This window comes from Miniopterus schreibersii (assembly GCF_964146895.1).
Source record: "Miniopterus schreibersii genome assembly, chromosome: 10".
NCBI lineage: Eukaryota > Metazoa > Chordata > Mammalia > Chiroptera > Miniopteridae > Miniopterus > Miniopterus schreibersii.
Genome location: NC_138110.1, coordinates 46,920,901 through 46,942,183, shown reverse-complemented (window position 1 = coordinate 46,942,183; position 21,283 = coordinate 46,920,901). Strand labels below are relative to the sequence as shown.

The window sequence follows — 21,283 nt, the reverse complement described above, 5'->3', positions numbered from 1 at the left end:
AGAGAGGAGTTGCGTTAACTAAACATGCTTTGATGAAGTTATTTTAGAGTGCTCCAGAGAAAAATCACATACATTTGGAAAAGTATAAGAATTTTTAAAGGGTAAGAAAACAAACTGAGTAGCATGCATGTTAATTTTGAGCTATGTTTTTTATGGAGGAAGGCTTCAGGGGTAGCTGTTGAATTAGGGAACGTGTCAGATTTCACTCCTTGACGAATGGGAGCTTCTCACACTGTCCCCCAGCCTGCTTTGGACACTGCTGTGTTCTAATAACTGTACTTTGTTATGGGAGTCTAGGTGACATGGATTTAAAAAGTACTTGATTTAGTAATTGAAAGATGAAATTTACAGAGAAAAAAGGCTTAATTTGGGCATGTGACACAGACACTGACAACTACCAAATGTTTTCATTCATAAGCTTTGGCAAGAAACTACACTTGTAAAACTGAAGTTTTAAGCCTTATATAAAAACGGTCACCACAGCGACGTCAAAGGAAGGGAATTTTTAGTTACTGCAAATTACTTATATGTTTTACAACTAAGCAGCAAATTGCCTTTTATACTTATAAGAACAAAACAATAAAGAAAGAGAATCTAATTCAGTGAACCTACGCAAACTAGAAGTGATATTATTGCCTAAAATCCTGATGGTAACAGATATGCAGTCACATTGCTTGTCAATACGTACTTGGCATAAAAAAGAATTACAGTAAGGTAGCAACTACCCGCCTCTTGCATTCAGTTTACAACCTATAAACCTGTCAGTGTCCTGAAAACAGATAAAACTGTGAAAGTGCTTTTCCTTGTGTTGACTTTACAATTTTAAGGCAGTAAATTTAAAATTTTAATATCTATATTTACATTAGAATTTTTCTTTTATAATACTAACAGCTTTGAAAATCATTTGGCTTAAATAATCATTCCCCCAAATCGTCCAAGTTCAGTGAAAGTAAACCTTTAACTCAAGCTCTCCAGTCTGAGGATTTCGATTATTGTTAATCATAGAGGCAGGCTTGTTCTTCAGTGATCCCCATATCACAGGCGAGGAGCAATGGATCCGTATTGGAAACAGAATCGACTCTGATGTCCGACATAGAAGCTTCCTAGTGGTGGCTGTATGATGTTGAAAAAATTGTTTATCCTTTTTCTCCTTCTGCAAAGTGGAAATAACGATAACACCTACATCGTAGAGTTGTGAGCACCGAACGAAATCTCAAAGAAACACCAAGCACAGTGTGCGCTCCTTTGCTTAATGAAATGCCACTCGCTCTGCATGTTTCTCTTCTCCAATTTGAGAGGCAGTAGAGCAGTTTTTAAAATGTCCAACTCAGCAGGGTCCTCTCAGATGATAGGAAGTTGGATGGTGTGTTTGAAGCCAACGCACTCAGAAAAAGAATCATCTCCGTGCCATTCATAACGGACAACCGTGAATAAACTACAAAGCTTCTTATAAAAGGAACTTCTGTCCCCAGGGACAATTGCTCTTTTGCCGTAGGCCTAGGAAGGCCTACATTGACCAACAGAAGGATGGCTGTTAGGTTCCAGTTAACTTCCGCCGCTGGGTGAAGAGACGCAAAGCTATTACATAGGCTCATTCTAACTCATGTTCCCTTCCTGATTCCACTCAGTTCTCAAAGATAGACTATAGCTCCTCCTTCCCACTTGAAATCTGTCTAAGTATCTCTGTGCCCCATATATTATTAATCACATTATTTAATGATAATAAGAGAGATGGGTACTCTAAACATTACTTATTTGGGGCTTTGGAAAATACTGACTATCGTTATCATGAGGTTGATTTCCTCTGTTAAATTTGTTTTGGCTTAATTTAGATATTAATTTGTATTTTTTTTAGCATATTCCAGCCTACCAGGTGGCCCAAGAGAAGCAGGCTGGTGTGTGAATCTTCTGAGATAAAGCCACAAGGAAAATTTTTCTTACATGTGAACAATCTGGTTTGAGTCTGGAAAGAATAGAAGTACATAGCCAAAATAAGCAGGGGAATTTATTTTATTCTGAAGGCCTCGACATATTTCCTGCTGCTTATAAATCTTGGCATTCGCACTCTGGACTGTTTGGTTTTTGGAGGATCCTTTGAAAGAATAGTGTTTACTGGCATTGTTTCTTCTTTCATTTATCTCAGTAGAGAAATGACAAGATTAATCCACTGGTGCCTGGGAGAATTCCTTTTCAAATCCAGCATTGTTTTAAAGTAGCAATTAATCCCTGGAGAGGACTCTTAAGTCTCCCCTAATCTTCATGGACTTCATGATGAGCTCAAGTTTGCTGTTTTAAAGGGCATCCCTAATCCAAGGATCCCCCCGGAAGACCCCGGGAGAGGTGGAGACAAGCAGCAGGTGGGAGACTGACTCGCTCTTGAATTTTACGGAGAGCGGACCTCAGTAAGGGAACCGATGCCTCAAGTGCCGTAGAAGGTTCAATTTCATCTAACACATCTGTGGCCTTGTTGGTTTGTTCATTTTAATTTATAAGCATATCTAAAAATCATAACTGGGAGAAAGATTCCTATTCCTAAATCTTAAAAAAAAGAGTTGGGTTATGAAAAGTAAATTGTGTAGAAGAGGGTTAGCTGTGCAATGAAACACTGTGTAATTTCACCAAACTGATATTAATCTTGCATATTTCTATACTTTTAACTTTATCTAGCTATCTAATGAGGTTTCAGGCCTTCTTTTTGAAGCAGGTGATATTTTAATATATCATTAAACCAAATTTATGATAAATGTTTATTCAATAGGAATCTTAGTCATGACTTGTCTTCTTAAAGAAGCATCTTCTAAACAGTCTGATAAATCACATATGAAGGCTAAAAAGAATATTCCAGTATAAGTCTTCCACTCTCTGTTAAAACCTCAGGAATGCTGCATTTAGGCCCTGCTAATATTATTTGGCAGTTCATTCTGAACCTCAAAAACTGCACCGGCCTTTCTAGTACCCAACGTCCATTAGGCAACCGTGGCACCTGCATCCTGCCACATCCGATGACCAGCTGGGCTGCACTTCAAGTTTCAGCTTTGAGGCTCAAGTTACTATTTTTTATAAAGAAACAAATCTAGATCCTGTTTTTCCAAGTACACAGACATAATCACCTGAAACATGGAACCATTCAGAACGATAAGAAGCTGGATGGCTGCCCGGTTGCCATGCAAACCTTGTACTCCTTTACTGTTGCTGCCCCTCAGGATCAGTCTCAGAAACAGGGCAGGAATTACTGTCATATGTCCCTCAAAAGTCAGCATGCCTGGTCTGCCTTCTCTGGAACAAACCCATTCACAGTTGGCTTTTAATTCTAGTGGTTTTAGATGCCATTTATTTAAATAAAGGAAAGTTTTTAATTGAAGGAACTTACTGGCCTGCTGTCTTTGAGAAAGCTTCAGTATTACAGTAGGAGTGCCACTATGAGTGTTTATCACAGAGACTAGTTAGGTTTGGATCCATGACTAACTTCACCCCCCACAATGTCTCCCAGCTACATCTCAGTGGAAACAAGGTGAGAGCATGGATTCCTGCTCATCCTGTCTTTTGAGAATGCACGCCGAGGGAGCATACCAGTGTGACAGTCAATCAGAAGCAGCATTGTCACATAGAAGGGCAGGGATGTTTCTATTACTTAAAATTTTATTTTTAAATTACAGTTTACATTCAACACTTTTTGTATTGGTTTCAAGTGCACAGCACAACAGTTGGACAATCACATGCTCCACAGTGATCCCCTAATATTTCCAGTACCCACCTGGCTCATACATAGTTAATACACTATTATCAACTGTATTCCCTATGCTGTACTTTACATCCCTGTGACCATTTTGTGACTACCAGTTAGTACTTCTTAATCCTTTCACCTTTTTCACCTGACCTCTAACCCCTCCACCCTTCTGGCAACCGTCAGTCTGTTCTCTGTATCTCTGAGTCTGTTTCTGTTTTATTTGTTTATTTTGTTCTTTAGAGTGAAATCATATAGTATTCGTCTTTCTTTATCTGACTTATTTCACTTAGCACAGTACCCTCTAGGTCTATCCATGCTGTCACAAATGGTATGATTTCATTTTTTTATGGCCAAGCAATGTCCTGTCGCATATATATACCACCACTTTTTTATCCACTCATCTTTTGTTGGGCGCTTGGGTTGCTTCCATATCTTGGCTATTGTAAATAACACTGCAGTGTACACATTGGTGCATATATTCTTTCAAATTCGTGTTTTGAGTTGCTTTGGATATATAACCAGAAGTGGAATCACTGAGTCATAATGCAGTTCCATTCTTAATTTTTTGAGGAATCTCCATACTGTTTTCCATAGTGTCTGCACCAATCTGCATTCCCACCTACAGTGCATGAGGGTTCCCTTTTCTCCACATTCTCACCAGCACTTGTTTATTTATTGATGATAGTCATTATGACAGGTGTGAGGTGGTATCTTCTTGTGGCTTTAATTTGTATTTCTTTGGTGACTAGTAATGTTGAGAATCTTTTCTTATGCCTATTGGCCATTTGTATGTCCTGTTTGGAGAAGTATCTATTTTGGACCTCTGCCCACTTTTTAATTGCATCATTTGAGTTTTGAGGAGAATACAGAGGTGTCTGAGTTCTTTATAAATTTTGGATATTAACATCTTATTAGGTGCCTCATTTGGGAATGTCTACTCCCATTCAGTATGTTGTCTTTCATTCTGTTAATCTTTTTTTTTGCTCTGCAAAAACTTTTTAGTTTGGTGTATAGTTCCATTTGTTTATTTATTTAATTTTTGTTTTCTTTGGCCAAGGACATAAAACAGAAAAAATATTGCTAAGAGAAATGTCAGAGATTTTACTGTTTATGTTTTCTGCTAGGAGTTTTATGGTTTTGAGTCTTCATTTAAGTTTTTAATTCACTTTGAGGGTTTTTTTTCCCTGTATATAAGAAGGTGGTCTAGTTTTATTTTTTGCATGTATCTGTTCAGTTTTCCCCAAATCATTTATCGAATAGACTGTCTTTACCCCATTGTATATTCTTGCCTCCTTTCTTATGTATTAATTGGCCATGTAGGCAAGAGTTTATTTCTGGGTCTTTATTCTGTTCCATTGATCAGCATGTCTGTTTTATGCCAGTGCCATGCTGTTTTGATTAATATGTCCTTGTAGTATAGTTTGATATCAAGTAGCATGATATCTCCAACTTTTTTCTTCTTTCTTAAGATTGCCGTGGCTATTCAGGGTCTTTTGTGGTCCCATATAAAATTTTCAATTATTTGTTCTAGTTCTGTGAAAAACACCATTGGTATTTTGACAGGAATTGCATCGAACCTATAGATTGCATTGGGTATTATGGACATTTTAACAATGTTAATTCCTTCTATCCATGAGCATGGTATATGCTTCCATGTAGGGGTATTATTATTAACAGTATGTTAATTGAGTGAACTTTGCCTAGACTAGACTTGAATATGTGACTGATAGTAAAAATAACTTAAGAATTAGCACTTAGGAAGTCAGTTCAAATATCTTTAAACTTTTAAAATAAAACTATTACAAATTAAATATGTTTCCATTTCTGTCTTACCCATTTATAAATTCACTTAACAACATTTAACACTGTGTGCCTATTCTCTGCTTTTCTTTAAAAAGGAATCAAAGCTTCAAAGTAGCCTTTTACCTCTAATGATATTTATAGATCAGAGTTTTTAGAAATTTTCAGAATATTTGTTCTGTCTTGGAATATTTGGCAAGAGATTTTGTGCTTTTGAATTGCTTTGTCTGTGCAATGCTATCATGTTAGGCTTACAGTGTGCATGATACCACAGAAACAAGTGACTTTCTTTCCCTGACTGCTTGCTCCCATGGGGACAGTGTGGATGGCATTTATCTCCTGCAGTAAGTCACAACACTTGCCTTTTCCTGCCTTGGGCTCTTCTGTTGAGATGAACTCATTCTGGTAAGATAAACTGTTAACTTTTAATAATAAACAACTCCTGAAAAATGTACTTTAGAAAAATACTCCCCTTTCCTTGCATATCTTTTGACTCATTGTTTGTGACTTTGATACACTTCCATTGAAATGTTTTTAATAGTTTGGTTTTAACCACATAGAACAGGAAAATGGACTCAGCTGCATGAAAAGCTCTGGTCTAACATCTGAAACCTAAAGGAAGCTCCACAGATAAATCACTTCAATATATTTTCCAATTAAGGGAGTCTGCCTTGGATATGAGTCAAACAAAATGTTTCAGATTTTGCCTTGTCAGCTGAATGTGAACTCAGTGGCTCAGTGGTGGCAGATGTCAGCCAGTGCGTGGACCAATCAGCCAGGCTGGTGGCTTCAGAGTCACCTGTGGCAGTGCTATATTCCTGCAGATCCTGGATTTACTCCCAGAATTTCTGATTTAGGAAATGTGAGGTGGAGTTTGGTAATCTGTCCTCTTAAAGATTCCCAGGTGATCCTTGGAATTTATTCCAACCCAGGTTGAACCTTTTAGTGCTTGGAGGTAAAGAAATCTGGATGTTTGGGTTCTACCAAAAGTAACTTTTCGTGTCTTCTTTGTCCATACTGGAGTGGAAATGACTGCTAATACTGTGACTGTTGGGGATGGGGCCGTCGAGGGGGAGGCAGCAGTGAGATGAGATGCAGGGGCTGGTCTGCGTTTAGGCCTGATCCAGTTCAGAGAATAGTCTGAGCTGCATGCAACTGAGTCCACACCACTTAGAGCTTCCTCTCATGAGGTGAGAGACGCCACCATAAGAGGTGTGGGAGCATTTTGAAGTTAAGAACTTTTAAAGAAGTCGAGCTAAGGGACTTAACATTTCTTCAACTAAGTTTTCGGTTTAGACATGGACAATAATGATATGTAATATGTATATATTTTTTAATCCTCACATGAGGATATTTTTTCTATTGCTTTTCAGGGAGAGAGAGAGAAACATCGATGTGAGAGAGACACATTGATTGGTTGCCTCCTGCAGTCTCCCTGACTGGGGCTGGGGACCAAGCCTGCAACTGAGTATGTGCCCTTAGGGAGGCACTGAACCTGGGACCCTTACAGTCCGCAGGCTGACGCTCTAACCACTGAGCCAAACCAACTAGGAAGATGTGTAATACTTTATACTATTTTTTAAACTGCAAAGGGTTCTCTTCTTTAATTTCTAAGCTAGCTCAGGAACCAGGGGAACTAAATTAGTACTTACAGCTACTCCTCCTTAGCTTCCAGGCCAGAACCAAGCTGTGCTCGAACGCAAGGACCGATTACAACCGCAGCGAGCAAGGCGGCTTGTTAGTAAATACGCTGGAGTGAGCCGATGCCCTGCCAGAGCCGCATGTTTATACTTCACCCACGGACCACTGGGGGAAGAAAGCCTGCCTGTTAATAAGCCAGCGATGTGACTAATGGCAGTCCTGGCCCAGCCTGGACAGTAGGGGCTCACAGAGTCAAACACGTCTCACTTTCGGCTCTCTCTCAGCTTGAAAGCTTTAGAAAGCATTTCCAACAGAGGGCCTCAGGGATTTTGGTACAAAAATGCCAAAAAACCTCAAGTACAGTGGTATGTTTATAAAAATACAGGGGCCCCGGTCCCGCCTAAGAGAGGTCAGGGAAATGCATTTGTTTAACCTCACAGAAGTTCTTGACCAGAGATTTTGACTCGATGTAATCTACATCCGTAGCAATTCTATAATTGAGTAAGCAGTCATTTATTACGGAAGCTCTGAGTGTGTTTCCAGGCGGCTCTAGCTGGGTTCTCTTTCTCTGGCTCCTTTTTTGTGGACGGTGACTGGAGGCTTTGGCCAAACTTCCTTCTTCAGGGAGGATTTTCAGTGCATTGCTCACCTGCTGCAAGGGGATGTCAAGCAGCAGAATCCCCATGAGCAGACCCTTTATGTGTGGGTGGGGGTGTGGGTGCCATAGCAACAGTGCCCCTGGGTAGACCCCCTTTCTTCCCCCTGCCCCAAGACTCTGCTTGGGAAGGAGGAGCCGGCAGGAGGGGCCGGCCTGGAGCTGGGGTCTCAGGAGCCTAGGAGGGAACCGCAGGGCCCAAGGCAAAGAGCCCGTGGGCTCCGGGGTTCCCCACGTGACTCCTGCATGTGGTGTTTGTCTGCACCACAGAGATGGGGGTAAGGTCGGAGGACAGACCAGTTCCGGGGTGTGGCAGCACCTCTGTAATCTCGTCAGACCCCTGATTTAAAAACCATCCATATGCCAGTGAACCTCAAACCGGCGCCTCCCGGTTTACCTGCCCTGCCCTCTGGATTGCTATCCTAGCTGCCCACTGACACCTCCGGCAGGAGTGCCTGCAAGGCATCTCAGAGTTGAATCTCCCCAACCCGCTCCACTTCATTATTATGCCCATGCCTTCAATAAAGACAAAACTATTGGAACACTCATTGATTCTCCTCTGTCCCTCCTCCCTCCACATTAATGTGCCAGCTAGTCCTGGTGACTGGAACTCCAAGACGCACTGCGAAGACACAAACCTCTCCTCAGCTCCACTACGCCCCTCCCCGGGCCACAGCAGCAACCTCCTGGCTGTGGGCTCCCTTGGAATGGTCTCGCGAAACAGATCATCATACCCCTCATTAGGTGAAGTGGTTGGCAATCAAAGTCTTGCTTAGCTGGGTTCAAGAGAAATTAAGTGTGGGGAAGCAGCTAACTCTTGGAGAGTTTTCTTTGCAAGGCAAATGTGGGTTGGAAGGAATGTGTTTTTCTAAGGTGAGATGGTGAAGCATATTTGTTTGCTGATGGTGTGACCCAGGAGAAAGGGAGCACAAGGTGATGCAGGGGCGAGGGGAGGCTGGCTGGGGCTGTCCTCTTTGGTGTCCCAGCATGTGCAGCTCATCCACAGTCACAGGAGGGAGGGATCTGAGTGTCCACTCCACAGGTGGGCTTTATTTTATTTTTTTAAGTATAGTTGGTATACAATATTATATTGGTTATATTAGTTTCAGGTATAAAATATAGTGATTTGACATTTTTATACCTTAAAATGTTATCACTCTACTAATTCTTGTAATCACCCATCACCGTGCAAACTTATTACAATATTATTGACTATGTTCCCATTCACCTGTTCACCCATCCCCCACCCACTGCCTTCTGGTACCCATCCCTTTGGTCTCTGTTTCTATGAGTCTATTTTCGCTTTGTTTGTTCATTTCTTCTGTATGTGTATTTATTTTAGATTCCACTTATAAGTGAAACCCTATGATATTTGTCTTTCTCTGCCTGACCTAACTTCATCTAACATAACACCCTCTAGATTCATCCATGTTGTCACAAATGCCAAGATTTTGTTCTTTTTTATTGCCATGTAATATTCCATTGTGTGTATATGTGTATATATATATATATACCAAACCTTCTTTCTCATCTATCGATGGACATTAGGTTGCTTCCATATCTTGGCTATTGTAAATAATGCTACAGCGAGCATAGGAGTGCATACATCTTCTTGAATTAGTGTTCTTATTTTCTTTGGATAAATACCCAGAAGTGGAATTGCTGGTAGGCTTCAGATAGATGGGCTGATGCACTGGCCCGAGCTCACCCCTTTTCTCTCAGTGAAGTAGGGAGAAAGGTCATCAGCTGACAATGGGAAGGTTAAGGGGGTGGAAGAAGTCGGTCTGGGGACATGTGCCTGCCTTCTGAGCACACCATGGACCTTGACCAGCTCTCCTCTCTGCCTGGCATGCTCTTACGTAGGATTTCTCACATGGCTGGCGACTTTGTGACATTCAGATCTTAACTTAAATGTCACCTCAGAGAGGCTGCCCCTGGCCTCAGAATCTAAAATAGCCGCTCTGTCACTCACAATCACATCACCCTATTTTAATTCTCTGATTAGCACTTATCACTATGAGATATTTAGCTTAATTTTTTACTTATTTACATGTTTATTGCTGTATGTTTTATTAGAGATCACAGCACACACTGGGCTTTGAACAGATAGAAAAATCTTAATGAATAAGCATGAGAAATCCCTTTTCCTTCAGGAAAAAATAAAAATGTGTCACGATGGAATACAGTAGAACCCAATTTGGGTGTACAAACCTGAATAGGCCTGGAACTGAATCTGTGTGTGTGTGTGTGTGTGTGTGTGTGTGTGTGTGTGTGTGTGTGTGTGGCGGTAGGGTGTATTAGCAGCCAACTCAAGTCACAAATGGTCTGTACTCTCCTAGGCAAACAGAAGATCTCCGAGTCCTCAAGTCCACTCAGCACTTACTTGAACTTTGCCCCAGCCTTCCTATGCCTGGCACCAGTGAATTTGGACATAGTTAGAGGCTTAGATACCGTTAGTGAATATTATGTAAATATCTAAACTGCGCGTATCAAGAAAGACCTTTAAAATGGGGAAATGGAGAGGCCAGGCTCTACTCTTTAAGCCTTAAATAGATGTGTGAACTGGGCCTAAAATCCCTGCTGGCTCTGCAGCCAGAGTCTGAAGCCAGCCTGGCTGAAAACAGGAAGTCTGTCAGCCTAGGGGCAAATGCAAACACAGTTTCAAAAGTCTGAAACAGCCTCCTTTTGTCTTAAGGTTTATATTATGATTCCTCTACGAAAATCCTAATGCTTCTAGGGAAAGATTCTAATTTGCCACAAAAAAAATTTTCCTATGTAATCGTTAAAAAGAAAACAAATAAAAAGACCCTCGTTTAAAATAATACATGGAGTGTAGGTCTGTCCTGTACATGTGTTTCTTCCCTGAATCTCTAACGATAGTAGTGAGGTGCTGAGTTGTCCAGAATTGAACCATACATCATTCTTTAAAAGAATAAGGGAGGAAGTGATTGTATATATAGCCAAGTAGCCCAAGACCACTCATCCTCCCATGGTCAGGAAATACTAAAATAGTGAACAAACTTCAGGAAGGAAAAGAATTTTCTAAGCAGCGATTTGGCCCACCCCTTCAGGTAAAGGCGTGGATACTCAAACCTCCCATCACCTTGCTGGCAAATTCTGTAAATTTGAGGAACCAAACCCAGATTAATGAAAGCTAAGATTATTAGTAGATGTTTCAGACAGTTTCTTGTTCTACCCATAAACAATGAGCTCCTGTAGATAAGATGCCATGCTATTAGGGGCCCAATGATTAGCGATGTTTCCTGTTGACTTCTCCAAGAGACATTAGAGTTCCTCAAGAACTACCAGAGACCTGCGGGGGGCGGGGGTGGGGGGGACTTAATTGGTTGTCCACATTTTTTTCCAGATTTGTGAAATCACATTATTGATTGACCCATAAATTACAAACCATATAATCTGCTGGGTGGATAGAGTTCTGGACTACAGTGTTTTCTGTTTTGTTTTTGTTTTTTATTTAGGCTGGAGGAGAAAAAATAGATCCAGAAGAGGCACTGATCTATGAAGAAGATTTAGAGGAAGGAGATGGTGTTGAAGGCGAGACGGAAGAAAGCACGAAATTAAAAATCTTCCGCAGGCTCGCCTTTGTGGCTTCCAAGCTTAAGGAGTTTATTGGCAACATGATAACCACCGCTGGAAAAGTAGTTGTGACGATCTTACTCGGTTCATCAGGTGAGTTTCCAGTCCTGGGTGGAGTGCAAATGACCCTTTGGCAAATCATGAAATAGTCGAAGAGAAAATAAAGAAGGAAATAATTCTATTCCATGACACCAATATAATAGCTTTTGTAACAGAGGCCACATGTACAAACCACACACACACAAATAATTTTTCCTGTGCAGTTCTAGTTTTTATATTTTCAGATGGTTTCTGTTAACCTCTATAAAGCAGTCTTTTTTCATATCTGTTAAGTGATGTCATTTTCTATGTGTAGATCAGAAAAACAACTATTCTTCCTCAGAGCCTGTGAATGGTGACCTGCCACAATGAATAATTTTAGTGTGCCCATCAGAGCTACACAGGTGCATTCTGAGAGCATGTCTGTTTCCGTTGATTCATTAGTAATCATAATTTAACTCTCCAGAATTTACTGTTTTTCTTCCTAAGTTAGATTGTAATCTTCCAGCACAGACATTCACTTCCTTTAAATTTTGTCTATGGACTGCTTATACCATAATTATGTTATCTCAGTCTTTTTCCCCTTCCATTTTGCTGTTCACCAGTGCTTCAGAGATACTGACAAGTTTACTCAATACTGCCTAGTTGAAATTTCACAAGATGAAACAGCTTAAGTGTTTTTTAGTAGGAAAATTAAAAAGTGGGAAAAAGAATAGAATTTCTCAAGATGTATAACCCAATATTTTAATGAGTCATTTCAAAGTGCCCCCCACCCTAAGACTTTTTAAATGCCTGTAAAGGAATTTCCTCATTTTTCATTTCCCTTTTTGGTGATAGTGAAAATCAGATTTTGTCGGGTAGGACAATGTTTTAGTGAGACCTTAACTACCACCGAGTATAATATTATTATGAATCCTACTTAACTACAAAAAAAAAAAAAAAAGGTAAATCATTATTATAAAAGTGGTTTCAGGGAAAGTTGGAATGGACATACAGTATTCCTGAACATTTTTAGGGAGAAATAGAAAATGGAAACACGCAGATAAACATGCTGAATTCTTCTGGTATGAAAATTAGATGTTTACTCTGTTCAAATACCATAGGTAGAATTTCTTTCTCATCTGGTATTTCCCCATATTTTTAAATATCACTTTAGGTGTGACTTTTTTCATAATAAAAATAGCATTAATTCTGATTTTATAAATAAAATGTGATTATTTTTAAAAACCCGATCAATATCTAAAAGCCCGTGGAGGAAATTTATCTAATCTCTAGTACTTGCAGTTACTGAGTGGCAGGTGATTTTCCAGTTCTGCGTTTTTCATGGTCACATTTCTCCTTCCTTAGGTATGATGCTGCCGTCCTTGACCTCCTCCGTCTACTTTTTTGTATTCTTGGGTCTGTGCACCTGGTGGTCCTGGTGCCGGACGTTCGATCCATTGCTGTTCAGCTGTCTCTGTGTTCTCCTGGCTATTTTCACCGCGGGACACTTGATTGGACTTTATTTATACCAGTTCCAATTCTTTCAAGAAGCAGTTCCACCCAATGACTACTATGCAAGGTAAGAGAAGAGAAATCATTAAGATATTTCAAGGGGATGTGACCCCTCCCTTATGATCTTGCTTGAATTTGCAGGGCCTCTTCTTGATGCCATTGATGTGTTAAGCAAAGGGTTGATGGGGATGGGGAGGCACTCTACTATGCTAAATTTATTGAATGACACAGTCTAGAAGGTAGTAGATGGTCCATTCAGATGGAGGTGCTGCTAGGACAGGAAAGAGGGAAGCTGCTGTTTGTAGCAAGCGAGACAGATACATGGTCTCAGCTGTGGAAGGAGATCCAGGAAGAACATTTCATATCAAAGAATAATGATGACGTGTTAAAGCATCCAGCTGGAAGGAGCTCTCATGGGCCACGTAGAGGACATATTGAGAATTAATCAATGAATCAACCAATAATTGATTGTAAAAATTTAAAAATAAAGATACATGAGTCCATGCTGAGAGAGAGAGAGAAACCTAATTTGCTTCAAATAAAGATGACTATTACACACACTCCTTACTATGAAAATGGGACTTAATGATAAAGAATCCAGCATTTACTTTGACTTTTTGGAGGAACTCTAGGCCATTCTCAGCTAAGGAGGGAAAACTCCTCTTTCCAGAATAGCGCTCGCTAACAAAAGGGAAAGGAATAATAGAATTAGAAAAATACCACTTATCAATTCTTAATGACGTACTTGTTTCTAGGCCCAAACTAAAACCTTTACTTAAAAAGGTTCTTGGAGTGAAGGATGTTTACAATAATGACAAAGTATATTTTCACTATTTGCTAATTGCAAAGGAAAAAAATCAAACCTTTACAATGGTGGTCAACCCCTAATCAACCGATCAAAAATGACATCGACAAAAATGGGGTAGCTCAACATTTTACACTTCTAGATGTGATGTAATGTGAGGTATACAGCATCATATTGTTAAGCTCCTAACCTCCAATTTACAGAAAATATAAAAGATAGAAAAGTGATTTAAATGACTCCACAGGGAAACAGAAAACTCCAGAAGGTGGATTCTACAGGCAAATGACCCGGTCTTTTGTAAACTCAGCACAAATATGACTCTAGATCACATCCTGCTTCAAAGACAAATCTCTAAGAGACATTTTGAGGTTGAATGGGGAAATTTCAATATTCACTGATTATTAGATGATGGTATAGAATTTTTGTTAATTCTTAGGTGCATGATTGTATTGTGGATTCACAGGAAAGTGTCATTATTTTAGGAGTACATAGTGAATTATTTAGGGATCAAGTGTCATGATTTCTGCAACTTTCTGCTGCTTTAGCAACAAACACAGGGAGAGGAGAGGGAGAGAGAGAAATAAAATTATTTAAACTAGGCGATTGTCATTGGAGTATTCATTGTCCTATTTTAAATTGTCTTTTTGTGTGAAAAAGTTCACAATTAAAAGTCACAGGAAAAAGAAAAGGGAACAGAGGAGGTAGGAGAGAATGTCAGAGTGAGGTGAAAACTGCCAGAATTCTTCCTTCTGATATGCCTCTGGAAAGCAGTATAGGCACTTACGTGAAGTGAGTCAGACAGAGAAAGAAATGCTGTATGGTGTCACGTATGTGGAATCTAAACAGAGAAGTCGAGGAAGCAGAGAGCAGAATGGTGATTACCAGGGCAGTGGGGTGGGGGAAATAGGGAGAGGCTGGTGAATGAGCTCACACTCAGTTACAGGAGCGTAAGCTCTGAAGATCTAATGTACAGCAGGGCCATTATAGTCAATAATACTCTATCGTATACCTGAAATTTGCTAAAGGAGTACATCTGAGATATTCTCACACACAAAAGAGCTATGTAAGGTGGTGATTGATGTTAATTAACTTGATCGAGGTAACCATTCCACAATGTATACTTACATCACATCATCAAGTGGTACACTTTAAATATATTGTGATTTTATGTGTCAGTTGTGCTTCAGTAGAGAAGCCCCTTTAATGGTGCAGATTTACATAACATTTGTTTTAGGCAGGAGTGAAAAAATGCCAAATTTCAGTATAGACATTAGTTCTAGACTAAATGAATCCTTTGATTTCTTTAGATGTTTAATTTTTGGTTTATTAATAGAACACACAGAAGTAAATGCTTTGTGCTATTGGAAGGGCTGACTTTTAGGGGATGACTTAATTGGAAATGTAAATATCTTCTATCGGGCAGCAGTGCCCGGCTACCCCACCCCAGTGGACCCCACTTCGAGAATCTTTTCTGCCATCTAGAGACTGATGATAAGAAATGCAAAGAACATTTAAGATCTCCTTGAAAACGTTTTTTCTATAAAGGATCAGTTAGTAAATATTTTATGACTTTTCAGGCCTATGGTCGCTGTTGCAGTTCTTTCAAGAAGGCACTATAGTGCAAAAGCAGCCATGGCTAAGGTTTCAAAGAATGAGTGTGGCCATGTTCCAGGAAAATTTTGGTTGTGGACACCAAAATTTTAATTTTATATTATTTTTACATTTCATAAAATATTATTTTTCTTTTGATTTTTTTCAAACCACTTAAAAATGTAAAACACATTATGAGCTCACAAGCTGTATCCAAAAAGGTGGTGAACCAGACCAGGCTTGCCAACCCATGGCGTAGATCATTTCAGTCCTAATAGTGTAATAATTTATATTTATTTTTCATTTGAATTGTCACAAACTTAAAATTATAATATAACTTATTATAGACATTTTGCAGATAATCCTTTTAAATAGTTTTAAAGGTCCATTACTGTAACCTCATAGAGTAAATCATTGAAGTTATGTTGCTGAGCAGGGTATGGACAGTTTGAGCTACACAGTGCAATATACAAGAATATATAAACTGCCTTGTTATAGATTCTTTCCCCCATTAACTTGGTCATAATAAGATATTGCATCTTAGTTCTAGAAAGCTTGGAAATTTACATTTTTAAAACAATAACTTTTTATAAGGCATAATTTTCGTGCATTGTTATTAACCCCAAATTCTGAGTTGGAAGAAAAATTGCAAAAATAAAAAGTTATTTTGTGTGGGTGTCTGTCACAAATTTCATAACCATAAATACTCCAGCCTATATGCAGCAATAGATGTGGCGGACCTCTTAAAATAATCCAAGCGTTTTCATCAACTCATGAGCATTCAGACAGGCCCTCTGGTATGATTTATCCTTATTTTTAGAAAAATTGAATTGATTTGTTCATCATTAGTATAATACATGTTTGTTGATGATTATTTGGAAAAATAAAATGAAGAATAAAGATAAATGAATTTTTAAAAATATAATCCTAACTCCCAGAAATAAGCACTTTATCTTTCGTATATATTCTTCCAGTATTTTTTGTATGCATATATGTGTTTGTTTGTTTAAAAAAACAACAACTTTGAATCATAATGTCCATACTCTTTTATAACTTGCTTTACTCAAGTATTGCATTCGCATTTTCCCATGTTATGAAATGTTCTTCTAACGTGATTTTCATAGTCTGCAGAGTGTTTGATGGTGTGGCTCTTATAATTTAGTAAACCCTTGACTTTTGACCATGTAGATTTAGATTGTTCTTCATTTTTGCTCCTTGAGTAATGCTGTGATGAGCACCCTCATTATTTCTGAATTTAAGAAATACTCATGATGCACAAAATGCAGCCCCTGGTTTTCTCGGTGGTGAAAGAGCCTCTCCAGGGCTGTGTGGTGCTTGCTTCTGCTGGAGGATCTCCAGGCTTCAGTGATCCTGGGCCAACATTATGATAATTTCCTGGTTTGTGATTCCCTCGCCATGCAGGTGCCATAAATTGAAATCCCAGACCTAGGTGATGTTGAGAGGATTATACTAAGGTTTGAAAGTGCATTCTCTGGAGCTTGACAGCTCAGAATTGGATGTTGGCCCTGCTGCTTTCTAGACGGAGCACCTGGGGGCAACCTGACCCAACACTCCGTGCTTGTGTTTTCTCATCTACAAAATAGAGATTAAAATAGTGCCTTTCTCAAAGCAGAGTGAGTGTTGTATTAAATGGGAGAATACATATCCGGAGCTTGGCAACGTGGGGCGATTATTCAAAAGGGACCGATTTTATTGTTGTAGTCGTCATGTTAACACACATAAAATATTTTCCTTACTTAGACTCATTCCCTCATGTCTAAAAACGGGAGCCTCCTCTGGCACCGCACGGGGCCCGGGTAGTCCCTGAGCACGCTGAATAAGCTCCTCTACCCCTGCTGCTTTCCCTGGAAATGCCCCTCCTCTCCTTCCTCATCTTGGTTGCCCCTGCTTTTTTCCCAGAGTCTAGCATGAGCACCTCCTTCTGAAGCCTTCCGTGCTTCCCTGTGAGGAAGGAAATTTATCTCTGGGCAGTGACCCTCTGCAGACTTGCTTCCTAGCGCTTGCTGCAGTGGGCCGTAATAACCTGTTTATTATGTACCTCCCCACCAGGTTCCAGTCGAGACACCGGCACTCTCCGGCTCTGCCACTGCTCATCACACAGTGGACTTTCAGGGAATCGCTGTCCAAGCTCGTTTTCTTTCTCTGTCTCCTAAGAATCCTTGCATTTTATCTATTTGCATATCAAAATAATGTAAACTTGTTTAGGTTTTTCCTGAACTCTCAGTCCCAGAATCACTGCCAATTTTAATGCAGTCTCACTGCCACACTCTGGGGTACGTGTCCTCCAGTTATTAAATATCCAGTTCAGCGAGAAATGGAAGAGGCTATGGTGTATGTGGTTCATTAAGTGTGATGCTGGCAAATATTTAGCTTCACTTGAGACAAATGATGGTTTTAAACTTATTTATTTAGAAAACTCTAGAATAGTTTTATCCCTGATGGTTAAAATAAACATGGTTAAAAACTAGTAAGTAGCTTTCAGTTTCGTGGGAATTAGAGATTTTCATTCATATTCAGTGTTTCTCTGGGACCAGGTTTATTTCTTACTGTTGAGAAATTTTGGGTAATGATTCTTAATTTGGGGGACCTGGTGTTAAAAATAGGGCTATTATCCCTGCTCTAGGGTGCTGTGGTGAATATTGATGAGATGATACACACAGGGTCTGCCCATGCCTGGTAATCAGAAGGCGATTAAGAAATGTTCTACTTTCCTTTTGTAGTGTGTGTGTGTGTGTGTAGAATGCATGCACAGTGTGATTTTAAAAAATTAAATAAACTGTTATATGTGGGGGTTGATAAGTAATATTTTCTGTATCTGATGATTTCCAGTTTATATGGCGTCTAGTAGTTTAGTAAAACCCATTCCAAAATAACTCTTCTTTCCTCCTTCATTAAAAGTCTCATCACTATCATTGTATTACTGATACAGAAAACCAGTCTTGGCTCTGGGAAAAATTAATACTATTTAATTTTGTTTCTTTGTATTCTCCCTATATAACAAAATATATTCCTTAAACAAACCTAAGTTGAAATTAGATAAATATGTATATATAATGGGGGTAATTATAATAGTACCTTCCCCATAGGTTTGTCATGAATATTAAATGAGTTAATATTTGTACAAAACAAATCCTAGAGCATATTAAGAACTATAAAGAGATGTTTGTTAAATAAATTTGTTAAATAAGTTGTCTTAATAGTTAATTGGGTGTTCAAGCCTTTTATTAGAACTTTAACAACAATATGTAAGTATCTATAGTCTTTCACATATTTTACTTGTAAATTTTGAATTCAAACAAGACTTCTGGTTTTAGGCAATATAATTGTAGGATCTTGTTACGTGATTAAAAATTGCTATCATTTTTGGTCAGTTGCTTTGTAGGAGACACTTTGCTTAGTGCTTTGTATTTCTTATTTAATTTTCATAAGAACCTTAGGAAGTAGTAGGTCCTGTTATTTTTATGCTCACTTTTGAAAAGACAAAAACAGATTGACAGAGGTTGAATAACACATCGAGGTCCCATGTGTATTAAATGACAGAACCAGGATGTGAGGCTAATCCTGCCTGACTCTGAAGCTTGTACCCTATTAGCTGTACTGAGCATGGCCACCTTCATAAAATAATAAGCCCTCAGTGATGTTTTCACTGCCTCCTGGAATATTTATGAACAATCTCTTCATACTACCAGATTCCAAAATGATTTCTCTTGGTGACTCAGTCTTTGCACTTTCTTTCACCCTTAAAAATCCAGGGACTCTACACTGAGCCCATGTGAGGGACATTTGTCGCCATAGCGACATGAGGCAGACCATTGGTATGGACCTAATGTAAGGGGACTGAGCCACTAGTCCTTTCGGAGACATAGCATTTGGATGTGGGCAAGGAGCAGTGTTAGATTCGCCTGGCGATCAAGGGCAGGAGCCACATCTGATTTACTTTTGTGTTCCCTCCGTAGCTGGAGTCCAGCGTGCCCCAGGCTCTGGTGAAAACTTGCTATATCAAACAAATAGCTTATTTTACATTTAATCTCTCACAGTATGAAGAGGAATAAAGACTAGACATAATTTAAAGTTATATTTTTCTAAGTTTGCTCCAAATGATTGGTATTAATGAACATATTACAAACTATGGCTGGATGGTACGTTTAGGTTCTTTCCAGTTTAAATATTAATAGCAAATTAATGATGATAGGATTTCTTGTGGTAAAAAGATAGACTATTCCTTCAAGCTAAGATAATAGCTTATGAAAAATTAAATCTAAAGTGATCTTTTGAGAAAGGGCATTTTGGAACAAAACAATTATTTAGCTATCAAACATTTTATTGGAAAGTGTGACCATCTTCTTTATTAGAGTTAAGTTTCTAATCCTTGCTCTGGATTTTAATTGATTGCAGTAACACCTCATTAATTTTTTAGTTTGGTTGTAAATAAGCCAAGTTGGCTGACTTGTAAAGTATTTTGAAAATAAATATAGTGAACGATATTGCCTCATAACTACTTGGCTTATTATGGTTCAGAACGTTGCTTATACAGTAACTTTAGCTATTTTATCTCCTTTTTAGTTCTAAGCAGCTCTGACTCAAGGATGAGAGATTAGCTCTGAAAATGAAAACCAAGATTCTTTGATTTTCTCTTTCAGAGTTTCTCTAAAGAAGCTTTTTGCTGAGAAAATTTGACAAAGGTTTTCATAAACATGCTAGTTATGCATTATTGGTGTAAGTAGTATAAGTGCTTTTCTTAGTAGCTTTCTTAAGGTAAAATTGATATGCAATAAACTGGATATGTTTAAAGTGTACAATTCGATAAGTTTTGACATAAACATACCCATGAAATCATCACCACAATCAAGGTAATGAACATACCCATCAAACCCAACTGTTTCCTCATGTCCTCCATGAGTTCACTGTTTCTTGCCCTTCTACTCTCTTCTCTCCTCCCCCCCCCCCCCCCAGGTAACCATTAATGTGCTACCTGTAACTAGATTCCTATACGTTTTCTAGGATTTTATATAAATGGACTCATACAGTATATTTGTCATCATCATCATTATTATTCACTTAGCAGGTGAGGGGAAGAGGCAAACTTGTATATATGAATATATTTAACCTTGGTTACTGACTTCTATCAAATTTGGGTCAGTGTCAATATTGATTTTTCTTCCCTTTAAATTGTCATAATTTTGTATGTCTGGTAATGTTTGCTTGGATGCCAGACATTGCTATTTTTACTTTGTTGGGTGCAAAATATTTTGTATTCCTAAAATTACTCATACAGCGTGTTCCAGGAGGCAGTTAAATTGCATGGGAATGTTTTCAGCCTTTCAATCTTATTTTTAAGATTTGTTAGGAGGAACAAATGCAGTGCTCAGTGTCGGATGGGTTATTTCTCACTACTGAGTCAAGGTCCTTCCGTGTACTCTACCCAGTGCTCCAGGATTATAAAGATTTTACTCTGGCTAGTGGGACAGGCACTCTTCCCTGCCCTGTGTGAACAGCAGGTACTGTTACATTTCATCCTTCCTGGTGGTTCTTAGCCAGTCTAGAGCAGTTTCCTCACATGTATGCACGGGACTGTAGTCTGCAGAGTGTTTAAGGATGACCCTCTTTCGGTCTCTGGATTTCTCTCTGTATAAAGTTACTTCCTCTCAGGTACTCTGTCCTCTGAAATTTAGGTACTGCAGCACCCCTAAACTCTCTTCAACTACAAGCTACGTCTCTTCATCTCTGGGAACTTGCCAGACTCTTCCTGGGCTTCTCCTCCCAGCACTGGGAGAGGCATTTTCAATGCTGGAAACTCTCTCAGTTCAGTAATCTTGGGCAATTTTAGAGATTATCTTATAGTTTTTTTCTCATTTCTCAAAGATAACTGTTCTTCATTGCCTGATGTGCAGTGTCCACCAAATTATTGTTCCAA

At 39.0% G+C, this 21,283-nt stretch overlaps 1 protein-coding gene across 3 annotated transcripts in view; it reads left to right on the top strand.

Annotated features, from left to right (window-relative positions):
• PIEZO2 (piezo type mechanosensitive ion channel component 2) overlaps positions 1-21,283 on the top strand; it is a 324,709-nt gene that overhangs the window by 194,818 nt on the left and 108,608 nt on the right. For all 3 annotated transcript variants that reach the window (XM_081148248.1, XM_081148247.1, XM_081148246.1), the window contains exons 6-7: positions 11,303-11,513; positions 12,807-13,020. In XM_081148248.1, coding sequence (XP_081004374.1) covers positions 11,303-11,513; positions 12,807-13,020 — 425 coding nt within the window. The remainder of the gene's footprint in view (positions 1-11,302; positions 11,514-12,806; positions 13,021-21,283) is intronic.